Genomic DNA, 25,691 nt, shown 5'->3' on the forward strand with positions numbered 1-25,691 from the left:
GAATGGCGTGATTCAAGCAACATTACATTTGTAAAATGCTGCGCAACCTATTGTCACTATAAAAATCTTGTATACCAATCTGGGGGCATGACAGGGTGTACACTTTGGCTGCTTTTACATTTTGTGTTTCTTTCAGCGTGCTCCACATTTTTGTGCATTTGTGGGTGCTGTTGCTGGTGTGCGTTTTTGATTTTTGCTTTCAATGGGCTGCCCTACGAGCAACAAACGTAACAAACATGCGGTTTTTTTTTTTGCAGAGTTAGGGGTGCTATTAATGGCAATGCAAGTGTGACCGGTGTTTTTGGAGCATTTTGTAAACACATGCAAAATCGTATGCATTCAAAGAACGCTAAAGTGTGAATGTGGCCTTTGTGCTGCAATTTATTCTCATCTTAAATATTGCAATGATTGGAATAATAATACTGATAATATTGATAGTAATAATAATAACAAGTAATATGTCCCTCTCAGGCCAATGTTGTAATCTGCACTAGAGTATGTTCAGACCAGACACTGACAGATAGCGGAAGAATGTGGACAGGGGATCCTGTTTGCCCTTTAGCCCACATACTGGCCCATTGTAGGGATGACATCACAGGAGGGAGTGCCATCAGGGAGAGCTGTGTTCAGCAGCAGACACACATCTGATCCTGCAGCACACACCGCCTGTCATTCCATTGATCGCAGCTTTGCTGGGATTCTGCTTCATGGCTAGACTACTGAAAGGCTTCAGCATCCTTCTGATGAGACAGAGAGGGATGTCACCTGTCACCGGGAGCAGAGCCTGGAGCACAGCCAGGATGGTGCACTCAGATGCTGGTAAGCTGCAGACATACAGCCAGTGGTTTATAGGGGTTTCCAAAGGGAGGGGGGAGATTGCCTGGTTCACATCTACAAAGGCTATAATTGCCATGGGGCACATCAGATACCCACACTGCTAGTAAATGACTGGAATGGATGATGCAGACATATGTGCAGATCTTGCATGGCCACTTCTGTTATGCTGACCAAGTGTCAAACATTCCCATATGTCAAATTTGGCCATAACTATGAACCTCTAATTCTGCAGTCAACTTGCCCATGCATGCTCATCTAAAGTGTCGTTTTAAGACACTTCTGTGTCATATAGGCATCCTGACAGGTTCTCTTTAACCAGCGAGTACAGCTTAAAGTGCTTCTAAACCCAGGACCCCGCATTCACTATATCTGTTCTCCCACAATACACAAAACATGGAAATGCATTTATTTTAGTAAATATAAACTGCTAAATACCTTTTCTTATCAGCAGTTAGAGCAGTCTGGTGACTTCTATCAGTGTCCAGCAGAGCACTGGATAAAGCTTATAGGAGGAGTTTTCATTCTCCCCTGATTTTCCTATGAGGCTGCATGACCCCTGACTCTCTGTCTGGACAGCCTTGATTGGCCCTGTGCTGATCACATGCACCTTCCCCCCAAAAAAACCTCTCTAGCAATACACACCAAACTAAGCATGTGCAGCCTTCCCGCAAGGACTCTATTCTATCAGCATATGGATTGGGGACAGTATAAAAAGAGGAGGATCAGAGAAGACAGGATCAAACAGTATTTTTACACAATGCAAAGGATTAACACCTTAGGTTCCACAGTGAGTATAACAAGCATGTTTTATTGCATATACAGACTGATTTTACTGTTGTGGGTTTAAGAACACTTTAAGTTGTCACCCCTCTATACAGTAACGATAAATATTTATTTATTTTATTACAGGTACTTATATAGCACCGTCAATTTACGCAGTGATTTGCATACATATATTATACATTCCCATCAGTCCCTAACCCTCAAGGGGCGTACAATCTAAGGTCCCTAAATCACACTCATATACATCCACACTAGGGCCAATTTAGGCAGGAGCCAATTAACTTACCAGCATGTCTTTGGAGTGTAGGAGGAAACCCAAGTACCTGGAGGAAACCCACACAGGCACAGGGAGAACATGCAAACTGCAGGCAGATAGTGCCGTGGTTGGGATTTGAACCAACGACCTTAGTACTGCCAGACAAAAGAGCTAACCATTAAGCAGGTCTAGGCTGATGCATATAATCCATTCAAGTAAGCCTGGCAGGGAAAAGATATGCAGGCTGACCTTGCAGACCTCCCCAGCTATCAATGCTATTTCCTTGTTTGATCTAACTTGTCTTCAGTAACTTGATATCACTGATCCTGAGCATACAGAATTTCTCTGACTTTTACTTGCTGCAGGCTTGTTCCCAGGCTGTGACAGCCAGGCAACTTGCATTTTCAGAAGAAGGCCAGCAAGGGCAGTCCACTTATTCATCTCATGACAGTCTACTGTCCACTGCAGACATCTCCCACCATCACAAATATTCCTGAGACCGTTCCCATTGCCCAGCAAGAAGGGGGTGACCCTTTCACTGAGCTGATTCTTCGTCTTGATTGAGAATGGGAATAGCTGAGATCTATTGCTGGAATTATCTTTAGTATGGGGTATTTATGGCACTGTCACCAAGATTGTAAGTGCGGCTGAAACTACCAGGTGTCATGGCATTTCCTGCAGAATCAGTGTCACAGATAGAAAGGGTTCAGCAGAAAGAAGGTCCAATAACTTCATGATTGTGCCAAGAAGGCTTAAACCGGTTCAACAAAGATGGAAAAGTTCAGCTTCACCATTAACATTCATGACTGGATGGGACTGATTATTGTAGTGGATGATCTTATATATGACACTACATGACCCTCGGTTCACACCTAAGCATTTTCTGCAGCGTTTTGCGGAAACACAGTACAGTCCAATTAACATGATTTCCTATGGGACAGGTTCAAATCTACGTGTTTTCACCCGGTGTATTTTTTAGAAACGGTCAGGGACGTTTTTGAAAGCATTTTTGGTTTTATAGACTTCAATGGAAATGCTGCAGAAAAGCAATTATTGCGTTTTTGCTGCATTTTTTATGCGTTTTATGTATTAAATCTGCCTAGCAACAAGAAAAATGAAAAAAATGAAAAAAAAAAACACATAAAAAATGCAGGTGCAAAAATGCAAAACGTAATGCAGAAACGGATCAAATGCAACCTGCATAGGTGTGAACCTAGCCTGAAAGTCTACCCATCTGCAACAAGACAGAGAGAACCATAGAAGCATGTATACTATATCAAATAGCAGGGCCCTCTGATCCCTCCTGCATTGAATCGTAATGTCACTGTACTGTCTGCCCTCACATTGTAAAGCATTGTTGGCTTTACAGAAATCCTGTCTTATAATATATATTGTATTCCTAGTAATCTCTGCTATGACCCTTCATCACATGAGTCCTCCTGAATGTAAAATCTGTTCCAGATCACTGCACTCTGTATGTAATCCCCAAATTCTATATTAACCACGTAACAGGGAATGGTCCTTTAAACCTGCACAACATGGCATTTCTCATACTTACATTGCTATGTAATTAACACCCAGCAGTCCCACCAGTTAGGTTTGAGAAACCAGCTTTTCCTTTTTTCAGGTCTAGGGGAAACCTATTACATTGGGAGAACAATGCCCCCCTTAGGCCCTGTTCAGATGGGACGGACCCACCAGTGGATCTGTTTGCTCATTGGGGGTTCTCTATGCTGATCCCTGCTGAGCAAGCAGATGACAGGTCTGTGTACACTCAGTGGGGGTCAGAAAGCCAACCTTATAGACCACTAGAAAGGTCACTAGTTTCATGTTGTTGGTGCAGGTGCCATTAAATGGGAGGTCCCTTAAACAGCAGAGCTCAGACTGGGAGAGGGAGAAGCAACTTGTGCTGAAGTACTCATGTGCTAAAATGCTGATAAATGGAAAGAGCCGACAGGTGACCGCATGCATCTGCTTAGGGCTCATTTAGTCTTGTAACAGTCTCTGAAAAGCATTTTGTGATTCATTGCTTTTCAGAGAGCGGTACAGGAGGGGCAGATAGGCATTCAGGAGGGGATACTGCTGTCTTCTGAATGCTTGCTTTCTTTTTGAGTAGGAATAGTGTGGTGCAACCGCACATCCCCATTCAGTTGAATGGGTTGCATTTAGTAGTGGTACCCCAAACCCGTTAAATTTGACAGGGGGTAGAATTTTGCTACAGCATAAGTACAACTCTGGCTGCCATATTATTTTAAAATGGGAAGTTGAAGAGCAGTAAACCCCCTTTTTTACCATCCCTTAAATTTAAATGAGTCCTGGTAGGGGGCAGGGACAAGACCCCATTGTATTACGTACTAGTACTATTGAAAACTCCAGGACTCCAGGCTGGCTGTGCTGTTTGGCAGAGATGTGTAAATCCCAGAATTGAATGGACAGAAATACAGACTCTGTTATATATAGGGGGTGAATAAGGTCCAAGAGGACAGTATTTCCAATAAGAAGCCAAGATCAATAATACGGGGACAAAACTTCAAACTAGCAGGAGGAAAGTTCAAAACTAATCTAAGATCGTATTCATTTACGAAATGATTAGTTGATGCTTGGAATGGACTTCCAGCAGACGTAGTGAGACAGTCAACAGTTTGTGGATTCAAACATGCTTAGAACAAACATAGATTTAAACTCAGACAAAAAAGTTAACAGAAAAAAAACACAACCCTATATAAATTGTTAAAGAAAGGGCAGACTCAATGGACTATTTGGTCTTTTTCTGCCGTCACTTTTCTATGTTTCTATATTATATGCATTTCATATGTTTAAATTCAGCATTCAGAGCCAGGGAACGTGTGCTTAATTGTCAACCATCAAAAATACTGATGTTTAATTTTGTATTCACACTGATCACCTTGTGCCTGCGATCTGAATTGTCTAGAGGTGGCTGATAAATTCCGTATTCTGTACAGCAAAGGAGGATTTATTAGTGCTACAGAGGAGTCTTCCTAGAGAGAGGAGGCCATGTGAGGATGAATGCTTCGTATACATGGACTGGAAATTTCCACTGTCTTCCAAGCACCATCTGTGGCTATTTCCAGAGAATTACATTCAGGAGGAAATGAAGCCAGAAGCCCAGTGCTTGTAATTAACTGACTTCATGGATGAAGGGGTATCTGCTCTACACACAGCACTGAGTCTCAGTACAAGCCAACGATGAATAATGTTGTATATTGATTCCAATGGGTTTTATTGATCGCAGGCTTCCAAAATTCAGGCTGTTGCTGTCTATATCAATCAAGGTAATGATCTGAATGTTTTGTCTGATAGTACAATAGTGCTAGGATTTAGAAAATGAATGGACATTTAGGTTAGGTTCATATCTATTATGTAGATTGCAGTTGATGCATTTTTCCAGCTTTTGTGGTGGTGCATTTTGCGTTTTTGAACATGTACTTTTGCCACGTTTTGCTTTTTTTTTTTTTTAATAGAAAAGTATAACAGTTCTGTTCATATAGTGTGACTTTGATCTGACTTTACACTCAAGTAGCATCAAAGTTGCATGGAAGTAGTGCAGGAACCTTTATGTGACTAAAGGTTAAGAGCTAGGTTTTGGGTTTAGGGCTAGGATTAAAGTTCGGGTTAGCAGTAATCATTAGGGCTAGGCTTAGGGTTAGCAGTAGTCATTAGGTCTAGGGTTAGGGTTAGCAGTAATCATTAGGTCTAGGGTTAGAGTTAGGGTTAGCAGTAATCATTAGGGCTAGGGTTAGAGTTAGGGTTAGCAGTAATCATTAGGGCAAGGGCTAGGGGTTAGGGTTAGCAGTAGTCATTAGGTCTAGGGTTAGGGTTAGCAGTAATCATTAGGTCTAGGGTTAGAGTTAGGGTTAGCAGTAATCATTAGGGCTAGGGTTAGAGTTAGGGTTAGCAGTAATCATTAGGGCAAGGGCTAGGGGTTAGGGTTAGCAGTAATCATTAGGGTTGGTGGTAATTGTTAGGGTTAGCAGTTATCATTAGGGCTAGGCTTAGAGTTAGGGTTAGCAGTAATCATTAGGTCTAGGGTTAGTGATAATTGTTAGCATTTCAACCCAAACAATTACCACTAACCCTAACTCTAATCCTAACTCTGTCTCTAACCCTAGTCATTAACCGTAACTCTAACATGCGTCTTTGGTCACAGAAAGGTTCCTGCACTACTTTGATGCTACTTGAGTGCCGAAGAGTGTAAGGTAGCACTACATGAACAGAACTGTTATACTTTTCTATTAGCAAAAAACCCCCGCAAAAACGCACCACTTGCATTTTTGGTGTGAGTCCATTGAAGTCTATTACACGCAAAACACAATCTGCTGCTGACCCTTTCTAAAAAAAACACACCGGCTCAAAACAATTTGAAACTATGTTACATAGGTGTGAACGAAGGCTTATGAAGGAACCAAACGCCTATTGGGCTGGTTTTTCTGACAACATGGAAAACAGAAGTGATTGGGAAAGGTCTGTTTTGTTCCCCAAGAAAACTCATTCAGGGCTGTCAGGTGTTACTCTATAGACCAGCAATTCTCATCCAGGGTTCCTCCAGAGTTCCTAGGAGTTTCTTGAGTTGTAACTAATTAACTTCCCATTTGATGGTGCCTGCATAATTCTGGAGCCAAGTAGCCAGTAGCATGACATCAATGATGTACCAGAGAATTAGCAGTCTGTAAGGGTGCCATTCTGTCCATTAGGCTGCATTCACACCTCTGTTTCCTAAATACACAACAAAACACACAAAAATGTGCTTTTTGCCTTCTCATGCACTGGCATCAGGGGTGCAATTAATTGTTAATGGCACCCCCAAGTGCAGGTAGCAGATGTGTTTTCCAGAAAAATGAAATGTGCTATAAACATGACAAAATGCCTGAGGACTCCCAACGCTCCACGACTGAAAAGGCTCTGGAGCTACTTTGGGGTGTTTGTCCGACATAGGCAGCCCATTCAAGTGAATGGGAAGCCCTAGGCAAGACGCACGTTAGGTGAAAAACACACAAAAAAGTGAGCCAGGACATGCTTCCTCACTATGCTCAGGTGTGAATGGGGCCTTGGAGATGAGCTTGGGTGTGTTCTGATGCTCATCTGAAGCCACCTGGCCAAATCTGCCAGGAAGCTGTTACCTGTAATGGGCCAGTCATATGCAGCCAAGGCATTGTCCACCGTGCAACCCCCTGTGTAAATGCTCCCCCACAGATGAATGGCCTATCACATATGACCTCTTCTCAGTGGGCTCAGTCAGGTAGGTTCAGAAGAGCATCAGAACATGCCCAAGCTCATCCCTATTGACCACCACTGTATGTCCTCATTCGTTCACACAGGCAGCCCGGGGTCGGTAAAAGCACATGGCTGAGCCAACCCTCAACTGTAAACTTAAAGAAGAACATGCAGCCATTTAGGGCTTGATTTTATTCACCTGTGGCTATGGAGGTGATTGGAACACCTGATTTCCATGATTTGGAGGGGTGTCCCAATACTTTAGGCGATATAGTGTATGTACGTGCCCTAAAGCCGGCCATATATAGATGATAATTTGGCCGGTTCAGCAGGCACCAGCTGAATTTCAATCCATGTATGGGCAAACTGAGTGTACCCAAGTTGATCCATCCTGTTGGATATTCTTTCATGCAATTACTGCCAGCGGCTATAGCCGCTGGCAGTAATCCTATTCTGAAGGCCCCGTGCCACCCTTCCTCCCTTGCCAGCAGAATACAATATCTCTGCAGGAGAGATTCCCCATCAGCACTGATGGTGGAAGGAAAGAAAATCATCTATGGGCTGCTTTAGGGTTGCATTCTTTCTGCTAATCACCTACCACTATTTTCCCCATTGAACCCCAACAAGCTGGTTTTAATAAGGGTTCCCCAAGACCTGCAAAAACTTTTAAGGGTTTCCTCTGCGGTAAAAAGGTAAAAATCCTGTTACAGACACTGGATTGTGGTCAACATACATTCATATATGTGTGTAGTGATGGAATTACTCCATTGATGATCTGGTAAATCCAAACCTACGGTTCACCTGGCAGGACGGACTAGTTTCTCCAGAAGTGAGTTAGGATCTCCCTGACTAGAGATGAACTTGCGTGTCCCCTGAACACATCTCTAATCTCAGCTGTGGGTGCGTTCCGTTCACATGAGAAGAAAAGGCTTCATAGCAAAGCTACATACATGTCAAATATGTTTGTGCAGTCCTGGTCACACTTTACATCTATAAGAAAACAGCAGACAAGATCCCTGCAGTCTGACGCATTTTGAATTAATATCCTGAGGAAGAAGAATATTATTTCGAAACGCGCCAGCCTGCAGCGACTCTGGTGTGGCCCCCCCCCATGCTTTGGAGACTATCTGATCTTGAAACACTTAACCACAAATGTGTGGCTTGATGAGTGATTTCAACTTCTATGCTTGTGAGTAGTTTTTTTTTTTTTTTAATCAGTTTTATATTGAAAACTTGGATAATGCTCTAGGCTAGTGTGCCCTCTCTTGTCTGTTGTTTTCTTTTAGTGGCTACAGGACATCCCCAGTCCTAGAGGGCAGCAAGGCTTTATGAGATTATCCGCGTGTGAAGTGGAATACTCTTTATACCTATTGGGCTATTGCACTTATGCGCAAGGAGATTATTTTTGCTATCAGATTTACATCTATGCCTTGTGGGAACACTTGCATTTCATGAGTTGATGCATTGTGATATCATTTATTTTACATAACAGTCCAATACTCTAAAGACATTCATGCATGGATCTATATTCTGCCGAATCAGCAGGGATCGGACACATTTTGGTGATCATGTATGGGCAGGCTGGTTGTACTGAAGTTGATATATTGGTAAAGGAATGGAGCCCCCCCATATTTTTTTTTTGTGGATATTATTGTTGGCTCATTACTTTCTTACTGGTTCTTCAGACCTGTCTGTGTTCCTGAGATCCGTTTATGTTATGTCTGTATCTGGTTATATAAACATGAAGTTTCATAATCATCTATGACATAACCTGTTACACAGCAGAGCCATTCCAAGTTGCCTGTCTTGCTCTGATAATGTTATCTGACTTCTGTCTCTGCTCAGACATGCAGCTAAGGAGTGGTGTCCTGACCTGAAATGCCTTCCTGCACTCCAGATTAGGAGGCCCAGCAGCTGGGTGTTACATTGATTAACCCCTTCCTGTACCTTTCCTGGGACACGCATGCAGAAAGCACAAGTGTTACATGCCTTGCAGAGACCCAGAGAAGTCAGTGGATGTTTCCCGTTCATTTCTATTTTTAAACATTTCTGTGACCAGGGTTGTATGGAGCTTAAAGTGGTATTAAACCTCTTAGGAATTCTGTATATAGCCCTACAGAGCAGGCAGTGCACAGTCCACATGGGCTTTTCTGCAAACAGGAAACTTTATTTAGTGAAAAGATAGAGAGCTTACAAGGCTATAGATCAGTGGTTCTCAACCTGTGGGTCGCGACCCCTTTGGGGGTCAAACGACCCTTTCACAGGGGTCCCCTAAGACCATCAGAAAACACATATTTCCGATGTGTAAAGAGCAGCTACTGTGTAGAAAGCAGCTGCTGTGTTGAAAGCAGCTACTCTGTTAAAAGCAGCTACTGTGTTGAAAGCAGCAGTATTGGAGGTAAAACGACACTCATGACATATAATTACTGGGTAAATAATTTTATGGTTGGGGGTCACCACAACATGAGGAACTGTATTAAAGGGTCACGGCATTAGGAAGGTTGAGAACCACTGCTATAGATGAAGCTACAAACATATATATACACTGCCATCTACAGGTTGAAGATGAAGAATATATCTCTACTGAATACTAATGTAGTTGTTGCATAAAATACATGAACACTGTATTTCAACATCCCCACTCAACAACTACTCCTTATACTAGTCCAATTTCGGATCTCAATTCTAGTGGAGCACCGAAATGAAAATTCTGGTGCCGAAGCCAAAACCAAAAATTCAAAATGCACTTGGCTGAAAACCAAAAACGAAATGCACAGTTTTTAAAAATGAATATATATTTTTTGGAAAAAAATACACTTTGAGTAAAAATAAATAATATACACCCCAATTTTTTTGTAAAATATGAAAGATGATGTTACGGCAAGTAAATAGATACCCAACATGTCACGCTTTAAAATTGTGCACGCTCGTGAAATGGCGTGAAACTGCGCTACTTAAAAAATTTTAATGGGTGATGCTTTAAAAATTTCTACAGGTTAGCAGTGTAAAGTTACAGAGAAGGTCTAGTGCAAGAATTATTGCTCTTGCTCTGACGTACATGTCGATACCTCACGTGTGGTATGAACACCATTTACATATGTGGGCATGGCCTACGTATGCGTTCACCACTATGTGCGAGCACAGGGGGGACAGGGGCACTTTAAACTTTTTTTTAAAAAATGTATTTACTGTTTTTTGGGGTTTTTTGCACTGTTCCTTTAAAAAAAAAATGTAATCACTTTTATTCTTATCACAAGAAATGCATGCATCCCTTGTGATAGAAATAACTAGTGACAGATCCTCTTTATGGAGAGATGTGGGGTCAATAAGACCCCACATCTCTCCTCTGCAATGTAAAGCATTGAATCAAGAAAAAACATTGATCTAGTGCTTTAAAAAAAAAAATGGTCGGAATCAGAAGTGACATTGCTCCGGCCCTCCAAGGGCATAGAGATGTGTGGCGGCCATCTTTCCTTCACTCATCTCTATGCCCAGCGCTGGGATCAATGGTTTCTCAGGTAAGGCTAAACTACCGAGTGGCATCCAGTGGCGGCAGCAGCGGGCGGGCGGCAGTGGAGAGGGGCGGCGGCGACAGCGGGCGGCAGTGAGGGGCAGGGTTTTTGTTGACACCTGTCTCAGTGCTTTTTTTAATTTAGGCCAAAACGTTTCGGCCACCAAAATTTCAGTGCATCCCTAGTCAATTCTATAAATCTGTTTCAGTTCATTAAGGGCTCGTTCACACTTGACTGTTTTTCCAACTCTTGCCAAACGCCCCTATAGCATTTGACAAGCGTTGGTCCGGCGTTTGCGGAGCGGTTTCAACATTCTGCAAATGCTGCATGCGCGGTGTAGCGGCGGTTGCTAGATGTTTGCCAAGCATTAAAAACACCCCGCAAACGCCTATAATGAAGTTTGAATGGTGTTACCGCTCCGCCAACGCCTCACAACCGCGTCGCAACCGTACCGCAAACTCCGGCCAGGCATTTTCGGAGCGGCACCATAGACTTGAATAGGAGGCTTCAACTCCTCCTGACTCGACCAGAGGCATCCGTTTTGCCGCGACGTGCCGCGACGCAACGCGATGCTTACGCTCCCGTTTGAACAGCACTGTGTGCTGCAATGTGCAGAATTTTCCCAGGTGTTTGTGAAACGATAAAAACGCTTCCCAAACGCCTGTCTGCCGCTTGCTAACAAGGCTAGTGTGAACATAGCCTAAGAGATGTTATCTCTTCGTCAGCAAAAGGAAACAGACAGGGATGCCAGCCTAGGTGTAGTTGGTAAAAACAAGGTTTAATTGATAAAAACAGCTAAATGGTTACTCACATGAGTAGTATATACATTATCTCACAGAGGAGAGTACACCCCTCACATTTTTGTAAATATTTTATTATATCTTTTCATGTGACAACACTGAAGTAATGACACTTTGTACAATGTAAAGTAGTGAGTGTACAGCTTGTATAACAGTGTAAATTTGCTGTCGCCTCATAATAACTCAACACACAGCCATTAATGTCTAAACCGCTGGCAACAAAACTGAGTACACCCCTAAGTGAAAATGTCCAAATTGGGCCCAAAGTGTTTGTGGGCCCATATTTTGTGTGGCCACCATTATTTTCTAGCACTGCCTTACCTTCTTGGGCATGGAATTCACCAGAGCTTCACAGGTTGCCACTGGAGTCCTCTTCCACTCCTCCATGATGACATCACGGAGCTGGTGGATGGTAGAGACCTTGCGCTCCTCCACCTTTGAGGATGTCCCACAGATGTTCAATAGGGTTTAGGTCTGGAGACATGCTTGGCCAGTCCATCACCTTTACCTTCAGCTTCTTTAGCAAGGCAGTGGTCATCTTGGAGGTGTGTTTGGGGTCGTTATCATGTTGGAATACTGCCCTGTGGCCCAGTCTCCTCACCTGGTTGCCGCCACACACGCTTGACACCATCTGAACCAAATACGTTTATCTTGGTCTCATCAGACCACAGGACATGGTTCCAGTAATCCATGTCCTTAGTCTGCTTGTCTCCAGCAAACTGTTTGCGGGCTTTCTTGTGCATCATCTTTAGAAGAGGCTTCCTTCTGGGACGACAGCCATGCAGACCAGTTTGATGCACTGTGTGGTGTATGGTCTGAGAACTGACAGTCTGACCCCCCACCCCTTCAACCTCTGCAGCAATGCTGGCAGCACTCAGATGTCTATTTCCCAAAGACAACCTGTGGATATGACGCTGAGCACGTGCACTCAACTTCTTTGGTCGACCATGGCGAGGCCTGTTCTGAGTGGAACCTGTCCTGTTAAACCACAGTATGGTCTTGGCCACCATGCTGCAGCTCAGTTTCAGGGTCTTGGCAATCTTTTTGAAGCCTAGGCCATCTTTATGTAGAGCAACAATTTTTTTTTCAGATCCTCAGAGAGTTCTTTGCCATGAGGTGCCATGTTGAACTTCCAGTGACCAGTATGAGAGAGTGAGAGCGATAACACCAAATTTAACACAGCTTCTCCCCATTCACACCTGAGACCTTGTAACACTAACGAGTCACATGACACCAGGGAGGGAAAATAACTAATTGGGCCTAATTTGGACATTTCACTTAGGGGTGTACTCACTGTTGTTGCCAGCGGTTTAGACGTTAATGGCGATGTGTTGAGTTATTCTGATGGGACAGCAAATTTACACGGTTTCTGAGAGCTGTTTATGTTGTATCTGTATCTGGTTATATAAATATGGTGTTTCATAATCATCTATGACATAACCTGTGATAGCAGCGGAGCCATTCCATGTTGCCTGTCTTGCTCTGATAATGTTATCTGTACACTCACTACGTCACATTGTAGCAAAGTGTAATTTCTTCAGTGTTGTCACATGAAAAGATAGAATCAAATATTTACAAAAATGTGAGGGGTGTACTCACTTCTGTGACATACTGTAAGTAGGCATAAAGTGTCTGAACCAGATGGAGATGTCCGGGACTCAGTAGCTGATAGTTTGTCGCTGCTCAGTCTGGTGTGTCTGTATTGGACCGGGAGCAGTCAGCCAAATGAGCCATAACTAGCGTGGGACGCACAATAGGTTGGGACGGGAGCAACGTCCAATGGGAGACCACAGACCAGTCAGATGACATGTTTTCAAGCTTCCACTTCTTCTTCAGACCTAACTAGCTGCGGCAAGAGTCACTCTATTATAGAATGGATCCAGGGTGGAGCCAAGGATTGTTATATATGCAGGAATGTTATAAAAATGTAATATATTGCAGCTTAGCAATCATTACATGTGATGGCTGCATTAGTTCGTTTTTTTTTTTGTTTTCTTTTTTTTTTACTTTTCCCTCTGTTTTCACCTGGCGAACTAGCCAGTAACATGCCTCCTGTATTAGAGTGCCTCCACTCTGGAGAAGGAGCACAGGGGTACAGCAGACAGCAGTACAGTCAGTCTGGAGGAAGTGTTAAATGTACTAGCAGATTTAGACTAACACATTGAAGGCAAACTCCAGCTCACATTTTATAATCAGTTACAGCAAACAGTTTTTTTCTTTTGGGATAATGTTTTTACATAAATAAAAGGTGAGCATTGTAGGCACCCCTGTCAGTGGTAATTGGTTTGTCTCATCCCTGTAAACTGATACAGCTAGAAAAGAGATTGTACTTTTAAAAAAGAACAGACTTACTGGCAGGATCACCAGGTGAAAATAAAGGAAAGAGAGCCTAACAAAAGAAAACTAATGCAACCATCACATCTAAAAATTGGTAAGCTGCAATATATTACATTTTTGGTTTTGGGTTTAATACCACTTTAACCACTTGCCGACTGCAGATAACTGAATGATGGCCGGCCAGTTCTGGGAGGGCGTCATATGACGTCCTCCCAGAACATGCCCTCCCGTGCGCCCCCCAGGGGCACGTACCCGGCGATCTCTATGATCGCTGTGTCCTATGGACACAGCTGATCACGTGATGTGGTAAAAGGCCAGTCACAGCGGCCTTTTATCACTTGATCAGCCGTGTCCAATGAGACAGCAGATCACCGGTAAATTCAGTTGCCGGTTATCGGCTGCACTTTCCTCATGCTGTCACAGCATGAGGAAAGTACTGCTGATAACCGACAATTGTCAGAGAAGGGATCGGCACCAATCATCAGGGCACTGATGTTCAGTGCCCTGATGATCGGTGTCCAGCAGTGCCCGGCAGTGCCACCAACCTGTGCCCATCAGTGCCACCCACCTGTGCCCATCAGTGCCACCCAGCATGTCACTCAGCAGTGCAGCCAGTCAGTGCCGCCTATCAGTACCCATCATTTTTGCATATCAGTGCCGCCTCATCACTGCCAGCTCATCAGTGCCGCCTATCAGTGCCCATCAGTGCTGCCTATCCATGCCATCTCATCGATGCCCATCAGTGTAGCCTCATCAATGCACATCAGTGAAGGAGAAAAATTACCTGTTTGCAAAAGTTTATATTTTTCTGTTTATAGCACAAAAAATAAAACACTCAGCGGTGAGTAAATACCACCAAAAGAAAGCTCAATTTGTGTGAAAAAAATGCAAAAAATTTCATATGGGTACAGTGTTGCATGACCACGCAATTGTCATTCAAAGTGCGACAGCGCTGAAAGATGAAATTTGGCCTGGGCAGGAAGGGGGTATAAGTGCCTTGTAGGCTAGTGGCTAAAGGAGAAGTTTACCCGTAACAAATAAAGTGAATACATCTGGCAGAACACTGTAAAAACATATAAGCAAAAGAATATTTACTTCTCATTGCAGGCTTTTCGGACCAACATTTTCTCACTTTTTTCATCCCCATCCACCATTTTAAGAAAGGGTAGAAGATTCTCTCTGCCCTTACGTTCTAGATTTCTAGCTCGCCCCTCACAATGACAAGCAAGAAGATCCCACCAGTGTGGACTCTAGAGGTCATCTAAGTAAGGAAAAAAATGTCTTTACCAGGAGATCACATGAGATTTAGCAAAGCCTCACAGGATCTTGCAGTGTAGTCATCATCAATGTAATTGTTAACATGGCATTCCGTATTTTATTTTGTTAGTTTGGGCAACATTTATGTTTTTTTCAGTCTTGACATGACTCCTGTGCCTACAGCCTCATAGCTGTATATCTGCATTGTGAGATCCAAGGCATTAATGCCTCTGACTGGTAATCTCAGGAGATTTGGTGATGTCACTACTGTTTTCTTTGATGGAGGCTCTAACACAAGGAAGCAAAGCCCTGCCTCTACCAAGATGGCCACCTCCACACAGAGACACAGTGCAGAACAAGACATGGTAAGTCAGTAATGGGGAAAATATCAGCTACAGGGAGACCACAGGCAGTACTGGCCAATGGTCCTTTGCCCTTTTGCTAAAGCTGCCAGAGTTTAGTTTCTTTTTACCTTGGAGACATAGTCTGCTTTGAAAATAAAGTTTCCTGAAAATGGTTTTAGCCTTGCTGGGAAAGCCCCTACCAACACCCCTCAAAGCATACATATCATTTCCTTTTGTCTTCAGGCCGTCACATGACATCCTGAGTCCTTTCTGCTCTTTCTTGGCTGTGACAGTGTCCAGTCCTTCCTCCTGGAGAGGTGCTCAAGTAATGAATTGTGAGTGCTGCTTAGCCCAGGAGTACTGTATGTACCCATGTTAAGATGACACACCTCCAGGGGGTGGGAACATGACAGCCTGGGATCCCAGTAATCGTTTTCTATGATGATAGCTGTCATCCAACAAGGAAGAGACTGTAAGGAAAAAGAAGAAAGGGGACAACACAAGAGGGTGAGTAATGCTAGGCCACATTTTTTGCAGGAGGATGGGGCCTATAAAGACAAATAAAATAGGTTGCAGAATCTCTGTTTTAATATTATGCAGTGGCTTCAATACTTTCTGAGTCACTGGTATAGAAAAAAAAATGTCATACGTGTATTTATTTAATTCCCCTAGAGATCAGGGACTAGCACTTTTTCTAGGGGGGACAGCATTGATAGCCAATAGTGATGAGCCTGGGTTTGTCTGATCCTGCTCATTAGCTATCATCGCTGAGCCAATGAGCTGCGAGCTGGAGAATCCCCGCACTGCAGCTGCACATACAGTTGTGTTCAAAATAATAGCAGTCAGACATCACTAACCGGATCAATCACTGTTTTTGGTAGAAATTATATTTCTACATGGCAAATAATTTACTAGCAGGTGTAGTAGAGTAATAGAAATCCAACAGACCCAACAGTCATGACATGCGTGCTGCTGATTCTGTGTAATTGAATCACTAATTGAAAGGGGCATGTTCAAAATAATAGCAGTGTGGAGTTCTATTAGTGAGGTCATTCATTCTTTGAAAAACAGGTGGCAATTATTTCCCTTATTTAAGGAAGGAAGGCAGCAAATGTTGTACATGCTGGTTACAGTGCATTTCTCTCTGAAATTCTGAGGAGAATGGGTTGTTCCAGACATTGTTCAGAAGAACAGCGTACCTTGATTATAAAGTTGATTGGAGAGGGGAAAACATATAAAAAAGTGCAGAAAATGATAGGCTGCTCAGCTAAAATGATCGCAAATGCTTTAAAATGGCAACCAAAACCTGAAAGATGTGGAAGAAAGCGAAAAACTAGCATTCGAATGGATAGAAGAATAGCCAAAATGGCAAGGACTCAGCCAACAATCAGCTCCAGGAAGATGAAAGAAGGTGTAAAGTTACCTGTGAGTACTGTTACAATTAGAAGACGCCTATGTGAAGCCAAGCTATCTGCAAGAAGCCCCGCAAAGTCCCACTGTTGAAAAAAAGACGTGCTGAAGAGGTTACAATTTGCCAAAAGAGCACATTGACTGGCCTAAAGAGAAATGGCGCAACATTTTGTGGACTGATGAAAGTAAGATTGTTCTTTTTGGGTTTGTGGCCGGAGACAGTTTGTCAGACGACCCCCAAACACTGAATTCAGGCCACAGTACACTGTGAAGACAGTGAAGCATGGTGGTGCAAGCATCATGATATGGGGATGTTTCTCATACTACGGTGTTGGGCCTATTTATCGCATACCAGGGATCAGGGATCAGTTTGTGTTAGAAGCTTTCCTTAACCTAATACCTAATATCTTCTTATTAACAGTACTAACATAAGTATGAATGAGTTGGATCTTAATAGAATAATTGAGTTATTATATTTATATTTGTTCTAGATTGGGAAAAGTGAGTAATTAGACTTCATAGTCTGTGAATATACATATCTTGGGTTTTTTCCTTTACATTCAAGCCACATATGAGAGTAATTAGCTATACCTTCCCCCATCCTCCCCCATCTATGTAAGAGATAAAGTTACACTCAGACTTTGAGAGAAGCAATTATCTTAGTAGGACTACAAGAGAATACCAACCCACTTTTAGGTTGGTGGGGGCTGGATTGCTCTTTTCAGAACAAAGGTTTGAGTTTCTCACTCACTCTATAGCAGCCTTGATGAGATACACACACACACACATACACACATATATATATATACAATCTTATTATCAAGAACTTAACTATATTTTTTGGACATTATTTAAACATTCTGTATGCCAATATTTTATTTCTAATTTTATGCAACGTTATTATTAAATCATCTTTTTGAGTTTTTACAAGAAGTTGAAGGACTTTCTATTTGAACATTTCTCATCAATACAAGTTAATAAAATATCGAGACAATACGATATTTTACAGTTTGAATACATCAGAATACTTGAAGAGGTCATGCTGCCTTATGCTGAAGAGGAAATGCCCTTGAAATGGGTGTTCCAACAAGACAACGACCCCAAACACACCAGTAAACGTGCAACATCTTGGTTCCAGACCAACAAGATTGACGTTATGGAGTGGCCAGCCCAATCCACGGATCTTAATCCAATAGAAAACTTGTGGGGTAACATCAAAAATGCAGTTTCTGAGGCAAAACCAAGAAATAGAGAAGAACTGTGGAATGTAGTCCAATCATCCTGGGCTGGAATACCTGTTCACAGGGGCCAGAAGTTGGGTGACTCCATGCAACACAGATGTACAGCAGTTCTCAGAAACAGTGCTTATACAACGAAATATTCATTAAGTGATTCAAAGGAAAGCAAAATCTTCAAACATTTTTCAGTTTATATAGTGAATGTTTGAGTTTGTAAAGAAGAATACAAACACTGCTATTTTTTTGAACAGTCTAATATTCACTTTTCTTAAATTTTTTTTAGAGGAACAACACAAATTTGATATATTTTTCTTCATGTTTTGATTTGGAATAGAATGTGTAGTGTTCCCAATGCATTTGTGTGTATGGAAATAAAAGCTATTAGAAGGATTTTGAGCTTTATTCACTTTATTCAACACACTGCTATTATTTTGAACACAACTGTATATAAAGGGACGAGGATGTTCGTTACATCATTGGTCTAATATGGTCACACAGAGCGGGGAATCTCCCACTCACAGCTCATTGGCTCAGCATTGACAGCTAATTTCCGGGTTCACACCAAAGCCAAGCTCATCACTAGTGAAAAGAAACCTGAAATACAGTGCTATATAATAAAACCAAGGCACTAATGCATAAATAAAGAAATTAATAAAGTGACAATAGTGGCAGATTCAAAGTGATATTAGTAAATAAATATAAAGGGACAATTGTGAACAGTCCAATATAAAATATGATCATTCAGGATAAAAAAAACGTCCAAGTAATCTCCGTGATGGATCGGTGACAGTGACTTCGTGCTAGATAATGCTGTATGAATGCACTCATCAGAAGCGCATATTAAATGCGCATAATAATATATCCAGCTCTTCCACAGGTAGGGAAAACTTCCATCAGTATGATCATGGTATAGAGACAGGAAAAACACAACTGACTTCTAACAGCATTACAGGGAAGACTCCGACATCACCACTGGCCTCTAGCTGCATTATAGGGATGGCTCAAGGTACCTCTCCACCATGGACAGAGCCAACAGAAATAGCATAATGCACCTTAGGGAAAATAGCTCGCACAAACGAGCCACGACAGGAGCGCTTATAGTGTAGTAATTTATTGTTGCATATGGTAAAAAACATCCACGTGGATAACAGAGAAAGAAAAGCTGGCAGCAAACTCACAAAAATGGCCATTGGACCTCCGTGAGGACATGGCGGCGTGACGTCAGTACGGCAGGCTCCTCCTCATCACTAGTGACCACCATTGTTCTCAAAGTACAGATATCTGTTAAAAAGTGAAGACATACAGTATGTAATGTATTTGTTTTTGTCTGGATTATTACTGGCTGGTGGTTTGCACAGCTAATAAAAAGCTTACTCATTTCTTTGGCCCAGGATCCCTTACAAGGTACGATGAGACCGTTGTATCTACTGACTGGCAAGAGAAACTGACTCCAGAGCAGTACTACGTGACTAGGGAGAAGGGGACCGAGCTGGTGAGTTGGCCAAAAAAAATGTACAGGCAGGTAACATTAAGCCTTGGCTCACACCTATGGGTTTTTTCATTTTTCAGAAACACACTACAGTCCATTTAACATGGTTTCCTATGGATCTATTTCACATCTGTGCATTTTGAAATAGTGGAAAGGGTCAGGGACTTTTTTCTTGCAGTAGATTGCATTTTGCGTGTAATAGACTTCAATGGACCTGCACCAAAAATGTGAGTGTTGCGTTTTCTATGCATTTTGTAGGGTTTTTTTCTGGCTAATAGGAAGGTATGACAGTTCTGTTCATGTAGTGCAGCTTTAATGTGACTTTACACTCAAGAAGACTCAAAGTCGCATCAAAGTAACACAGAAACCTTTATGTGTCCAAAGTTGCATGGTTAGGTGAAATGTTTGGGTGAGGATTAGGGATAGAGTCAGGCTTAGAGGTAATTGTTAGAGTTAGAACCCTAATGTTTACTGCTAAACCTAATCCTAGCCCTTAGCCCTAACTCTAACATTTATTCTATCCATAGCCCTTAAGCCTAACATGAGACTATGAAACACAAAAATGTTCCTGCACAACTTTGCTGTGACTTTGATGCTACCTGAATGCCAGAGAGGTTAAAGCGGAGCTCAACCCAAAAGGTGAAGTTCCGCTTTAAGGACTGCTCCCCCGCTCCCCATTAAGGATTGGCACCTTTGGGGGGCGGGTACTCGAATTTGACAGGTACCCGCTCCCACTTCCGGTCCGATCGCCTAGGCGATCAGAAGCGGAAGGTGCCCTCCCTCCCTGTTGTCTTTTGGGAGACGTGACAAGTCCCAGAAGACTACAGGACCATTCATGAAGTGCAGCTCTACTCGCACATGCGCAGTGGGTACCTGGCTATGAAGCCGCAAGCTGTCACAGCCAGGTGCCCACACTGAAGATGCCGGCCTCCTGGAATACAGGACAGCCGGTGAAACGGGACCAAGGGACAGGTAAGTGGCTGTTTTTTAAAAGTCAGCAGCTACAGTTTGTGTAGCTGCTGGCTTTTATTTTTTGACAGGGTGAGTGGAATTCCGCTTTAAAGTCACATCAGAGTCACATTGCATGAACAGAACTGTCACACTTTCCTATTAGCCAGAAATATGACTGTGGACACATAAAGGTTCCTGCACTACTTTGATGCAACTTTGATGCTACTTCAGTGACAGAGTATGTAAAGTCGCATCAAAGTGGCATTACATGAACAGAACTGTCATACCTGCTCTCATCTGTGAAAAGCACAGGGCGCCAGTGGTGGACCTGACAATTCTGGTGTTCAATGGCAAATGCCAATTGAGCTCTATGGTGCCGGGCAGTGAGCACAGGGCCCATTAGAGGATGTCAGGCCCTCAGGACACCCTCATGAAGTCTGTTTCTGATTGTTTGGTCAGAGATATTCACACCAGTGGCCTGCTGGAGGTCATTTTGTAGGGCTCTGGCAGTTCTCATCCTGTTCCTCCTTGCACAAAGGAGCAGATAACGGTCCTGCTGATGGGTTAAGGACCTTCTACAGCCCTGTCCAGCTCTCCTAGAATAACTGCCTGTCTCCTGGAATCTCCTCCATGCTCTTGAGACTGTCGTGGGAGACATAGCAAACCTTCTGGTAATGGCATACTCTGATTTAAAAAGTGTTCCTTTATTTTCTCTCTCTCTCTCTCTCTCTCTCTCTCTCTCTCTCTCTCTCTCTCTCTCTCTCTCTCTCTCTCTCTCTCTCTCTCTCTCTCTCTATATATATATATATATATATACATATATATATATATATACATATATATATATATAATATCATAAGTCGTTCTGTGTAAAATTAATTTTTTTAACATTTTTGTCCAACTTTATATAATAAAAAGCAAAAGGAGGAAATTAAAAAAAAAAAAAATATATATATATATATATATATATATATATATACAGTGTATGTGTGTGTGTGTGTGTATATATATATATATACAGTGGGGATCAAAAGTTTGGGCACCCCAGCTAAAAATTTGTATTAATGTGCATAAAGAAGCCAAGATAAGATGGAAAAATCTCCAAAAGGCATCAAATTACAGATTAGACATTCTTATAATATGTCAACAAAAGTTAGATTTTATTTCCATCATTTACACTTTCAAAATAACAGAAAACAAAAAAACGGCGTCTGCAAAAGTTTGGGCACCCTGCAGAGTTAATATCTTGTACTGCCCCCTTTGGCAAGTATCACAGCTTGTAAACGCTTTTTGTAGCCAGCCAAGAGTCTTTCAATTCTTGTTTGAGGTATCTTTGCCCATTCTTCCTTACAAAAGTCTTCCAGTTCTTTGAGATTTCTGGGCTCTCTGTCACGCACGGCTCTTTTAAGGTCTATCCATAGATTTTCAATGATGTTGAGACAGGAGATTGTGAAGGCCATGGCAAAACCTTCAGTTTACGCCTCTTGATGTAATCCCCCGTGGATTTCGAGGTGTGTTTAGGATCATTATCCATTTGTAGAAGCCATCCTCTCTTTAACTTCAGCTTTTTCACAGATGGCATCAAGTTACCATCCAAAATTTGCTGAAATTTTATTGAATCCATTTTTCCTTCTACTCGTGAGATGTTCCCTGTGCCACTGGCTGCAACACAACCCCAAAGCATGATTGATCCAACCCCATGCTTAACAGTTGATCAGAGGTTCTTTTCATTAAATTCTGTGCCCCTTCTTCTCCAAACATACCTTTGCTCATTCCGGCCAAAAAGTTCAATTTTAAACTCATCGGTCCACAGAACTTGTTTCCAAAATGCATCAGGCTTGTCTATATGTTCATTTGCAAAGTTCAAACGATGATTTTTGTGGTGAGGACGTAGAAGAGGTTTTCTTCTTATGACTCTTCCATGAAGACCATATTTATACAAGTATCTCTTTATAGTGGAATAGTGGACCACAACTCCAGTGTCTGCCAGATCTTTCTGGAGGGATCGTGCAGTCAAACGTGGGTTTTGAATTGTTTTTCTCACAATCCTGCGAGCTGTTCTGTCTGATATTTTTCTTGGTCTTCCAGATGTTGCTTTAACTTCCACTGTTCCTGATGACTGCCATTTCTTAATTACATTCCGAACAGAGGATATGACATCTGAAAACGCTTTGCTATCCTCTTATAGCCTTCTCCAGCTTTGTGAGCGTCAACTATTTTCAGTTTCAGTTTTCTAGACAACTGCTTAGAAGAACCCATGGTGCTGATTGTTGGGGCAAGGTCAGATGAGTATGGGCATTTAAAACCTTTGAGATTGACATCACCTGGTCTTCACAGACAATGATTGAGAACAATCCATGACACTGGCAGGTCTCAGCTTGGCAAAGGGGGCAGTGCATGCTATGAATTCTGCAGGGTGCCCAAACTTTTGCAGACGCCATTTTTTTGTTTTCTGTTATTTTGAAAGTGTAAATGATGGAAATAAAATCTAACTTTTGTTGACATATTATAAGAATGTCTCATCTGTAATTTGATGCCTTTTGGAGATTTTTCCATCTTTCCTTGGCTTCTTTATGCACATTAATACAAAATTTTAGCTGGGGTGCCCAAACTTTCGATCCCCACTGTATATCCTGAAAAACCAATGCAAAAATGATTCGAGTTGTAATCAAGTTAACTGATGCATAGTGATATAGCGGAACCTGATCTGGGCATTCCGTGACATGTGGTCAGGAAAGGGTTAAAGCTGAACTCCAGGCAGATATAAAAGACACAAATTAATGCAGCTTTGTAATCATTAATGTGTTAAATACCTTAATTCGACCTAGTATCAGCCTCTGTATACAGCAGAGTTTAGACTTGGGCAGGGAGAAGCAGTGGAAGGAGGTGGTCAGCTGTGTTGCAGTAACAGAATCTTGCTGATAGGTGGAGAGAGCAGAGCGATGAGTTAATCAGTTGATCAATCCACTGCTTCTCCTTTCACTGTCCAGTGCCAGGCTGGGGGAGGAACAAGACCTATAAGTGAAACTGCATTGCATGTAAGAAAAATCAAGTCTCCTTCCCTGCCAGATAGAGCTGTTCTGTGTGGCAGAGCTGTGTAAATCACAGAACTGGATGGACAGAAATCCAAAGCCTTTGGCAGGTGAAAAAGCTCCCTTATATGTATTCCAAGTCTGTATTTAGCTATATGCCTGGAGTTCAGCTAGAAATATTCATTGTGTATTGTTGTAGAAATTTGAAAGCTGACGCACTTTGCTCAGTATGACAGCGGTGTATATTTGTGTTTAGCCTTTCAGCGGCATCTACCTGAACAGTACAGAAGATGGCATGTATCACTGCGTGTGCTGCAGCTCTCCACTCTTCAGGTAAAACACTTCATTTCTTAGAGTCCCCCATTATTTGGAAAATTAAAACAAAATGGAGAAAAATGACATCCCTGATATACCAAACATCCTGAAAATGGAAATGAGTGTGTCACTCCATAGACACACACAGCAGGACTTCGGCCCACCCCCTGCTTCCTCCACACTGCATTTTATTGACAGCAGCAGGAGCCAATGGCTTCTACTGCTGCCTGAGTCCCTGTGTGAAGGGATGCAGCTGTGCACAGCACTGGATCTGTTCTCCCCTCACTTCCCCTTCACACAGGGAAGGAGGACAGCAAGCTATAAACAAATTTTTTTTACCTTAATGCATAGAATACATGAAGGTAAAAACGTTTTGGCTTTAGAATCACTTTAACAGTGTAGTATGGTGCAGCTTGGAGAAGTGAGTTGGGAGTCCTTTGCCATCTTAGTCTATGGGGCTGTGTGTTTTTATTGATGTACACAGTGTAGGAAGACACAACACTACTCCCTGCATACAAAGGTGGCTCCATAGGATGCTGCAAGAGAAATGATCCACCCTAAAACAAGGAACTAGGGCAGGGGTCATGACATCAGCTTAAACTGGAAAATAAGCAAGGATTAAAAGAGAAAGAAGCTGAATACTCAGTAAGTGATGAAATCAGCTTCTGGATTTGTAGCCTTTTGTTAGCACAGACAGGGACAGTTTAGAATTGATAATGAGATCTGCCAGCACAGTACAGACAGGATTAATTATGGTAAACACAACTCTCCAGCCCCCTCCTTAGCATTGCTTAGAAGGGAAAATCCAGATAAGATTTTTAAGCAAGGTTAAAAGGTAGGCAGAAATTGTATTTTTTTTATGTGAATGGTACTATGTAACAAATGAAAAGTAAGTGCTATCCCAATATGGCTGTAAAAGTAGAAATTCACTTTAACGTGTATCTAAACCCAGGAACAGAGATATTATATATTGAAACATATCAGCCCTAAGATGTGGTGGCTGCATTAGTTTTCTATTTTCAGGCTTTTTTCCTTTATTTCCACTTGGGGATCCTGCCAGTAATACACTTCCTGTACCAGGGTGACAACACTTATTCACTGCACTGTATCCATGGAGGAACAGCATTGTCACCCTTAATCTGGGAGTGTTTTAGGACTACAGAACACCTTCTGCTCCCCTCTTCTCCATAACAAAGACCTCAGATTTAACTGGGACAATGCAAATGATAACAGTGAAGCATGCATCGGCATAACTAAAGTCTAAGATGTATATCTAAAAGATTATTTTAAAGGGCCATAGATACTCTTCAAAGGTTTTCATTACTTCAGATGTCAAAGTAATAGCTGCCAATATTTCTGTTTTGCTCTCTAAATTTCAGTTCAGATAAGAAGTATAATTCTGGAACTGGCTGGCCCTCCTTTTCTGAAGCATACGGAACCGTTGGGGATGATGAAAGCAATACCAATGTACTAAGACGGCCTGATAATTCTTTGGGGAGCATGGGGACTGAAGTTATTTGCAAAGAGGTGACGTGCGTTGGCGAGCAATTTTAAAAGGGTTTAGTCTGTCACTAAGGGCTCATTCACATCGGTGCATTGCTTTTACACATGACCACTGAAAACATGCTTTACAAATTTCATATGAATGAAACACACCAAAGATGCTGTATGGCACACATTTCTTAATGCAGGGCCCTGCTGTAGTGCATTGTATCTCCTCTTTCTCTCCTCTCCTCTCTCCCTCTCTCCTCTTTCTCTCCTTTCCTCTTTCTCTCCTCTTTCTCTCCTCTTGCTCTCCTCTTTCTCTCCTCTTTCTCTCCTCTCTACTCTTTCTCTCCCCTCTCCTCTTTCTCTCCCCTCTCCTCTTTCTCTCCTCTCTCCGCTCTTTCTCTCTCCTC

The 25,691-nt window shown here is 42.3% G+C and overlaps 1 protein-coding gene across 1 annotated transcript in view; it reads left to right on the forward strand.

Moving 5' to 3' along the window:
• The first annotated feature begins 598 nt into the window (after positions 1-598).
• The window catches only part of MSRB2 (methionine sulfoxide reductase B2), a 29,352-nt gene continuing 4,259 nt past the window's right edge, over positions 599-25,691 (forward strand). Inside the window, exons 1-4 of the mRNA XM_089693756.1 lie at positions 599-819; positions 19,398-19,498; positions 23,735-23,811; positions 25,173-25,320. Coding sequence (XP_089549882.1) covers positions 708-819; positions 19,398-19,498; positions 23,735-23,811; positions 25,173-25,320 — 438 coding nt within the window. The 5' untranslated portion in view covers positions 599-707. The remainder of the gene's footprint in view (positions 820-19,397; positions 19,499-23,734; positions 23,812-25,172; positions 25,321-25,691) is intronic.

This window comes from Staurois parvus, unplaced genomic scaffold (assembly GCF_062004578.1).
Source record: "Staurois parvus isolate SC_StPar_1 unplaced genomic scaffold, SC_StPar_1.0 ptg000636l, whole genome shotgun sequence".
In the NCBI taxonomy this organism is placed as follows: Eukaryota; Metazoa; Chordata; class Amphibia; order Anura; family Ranidae; genus Staurois; species Staurois parvus.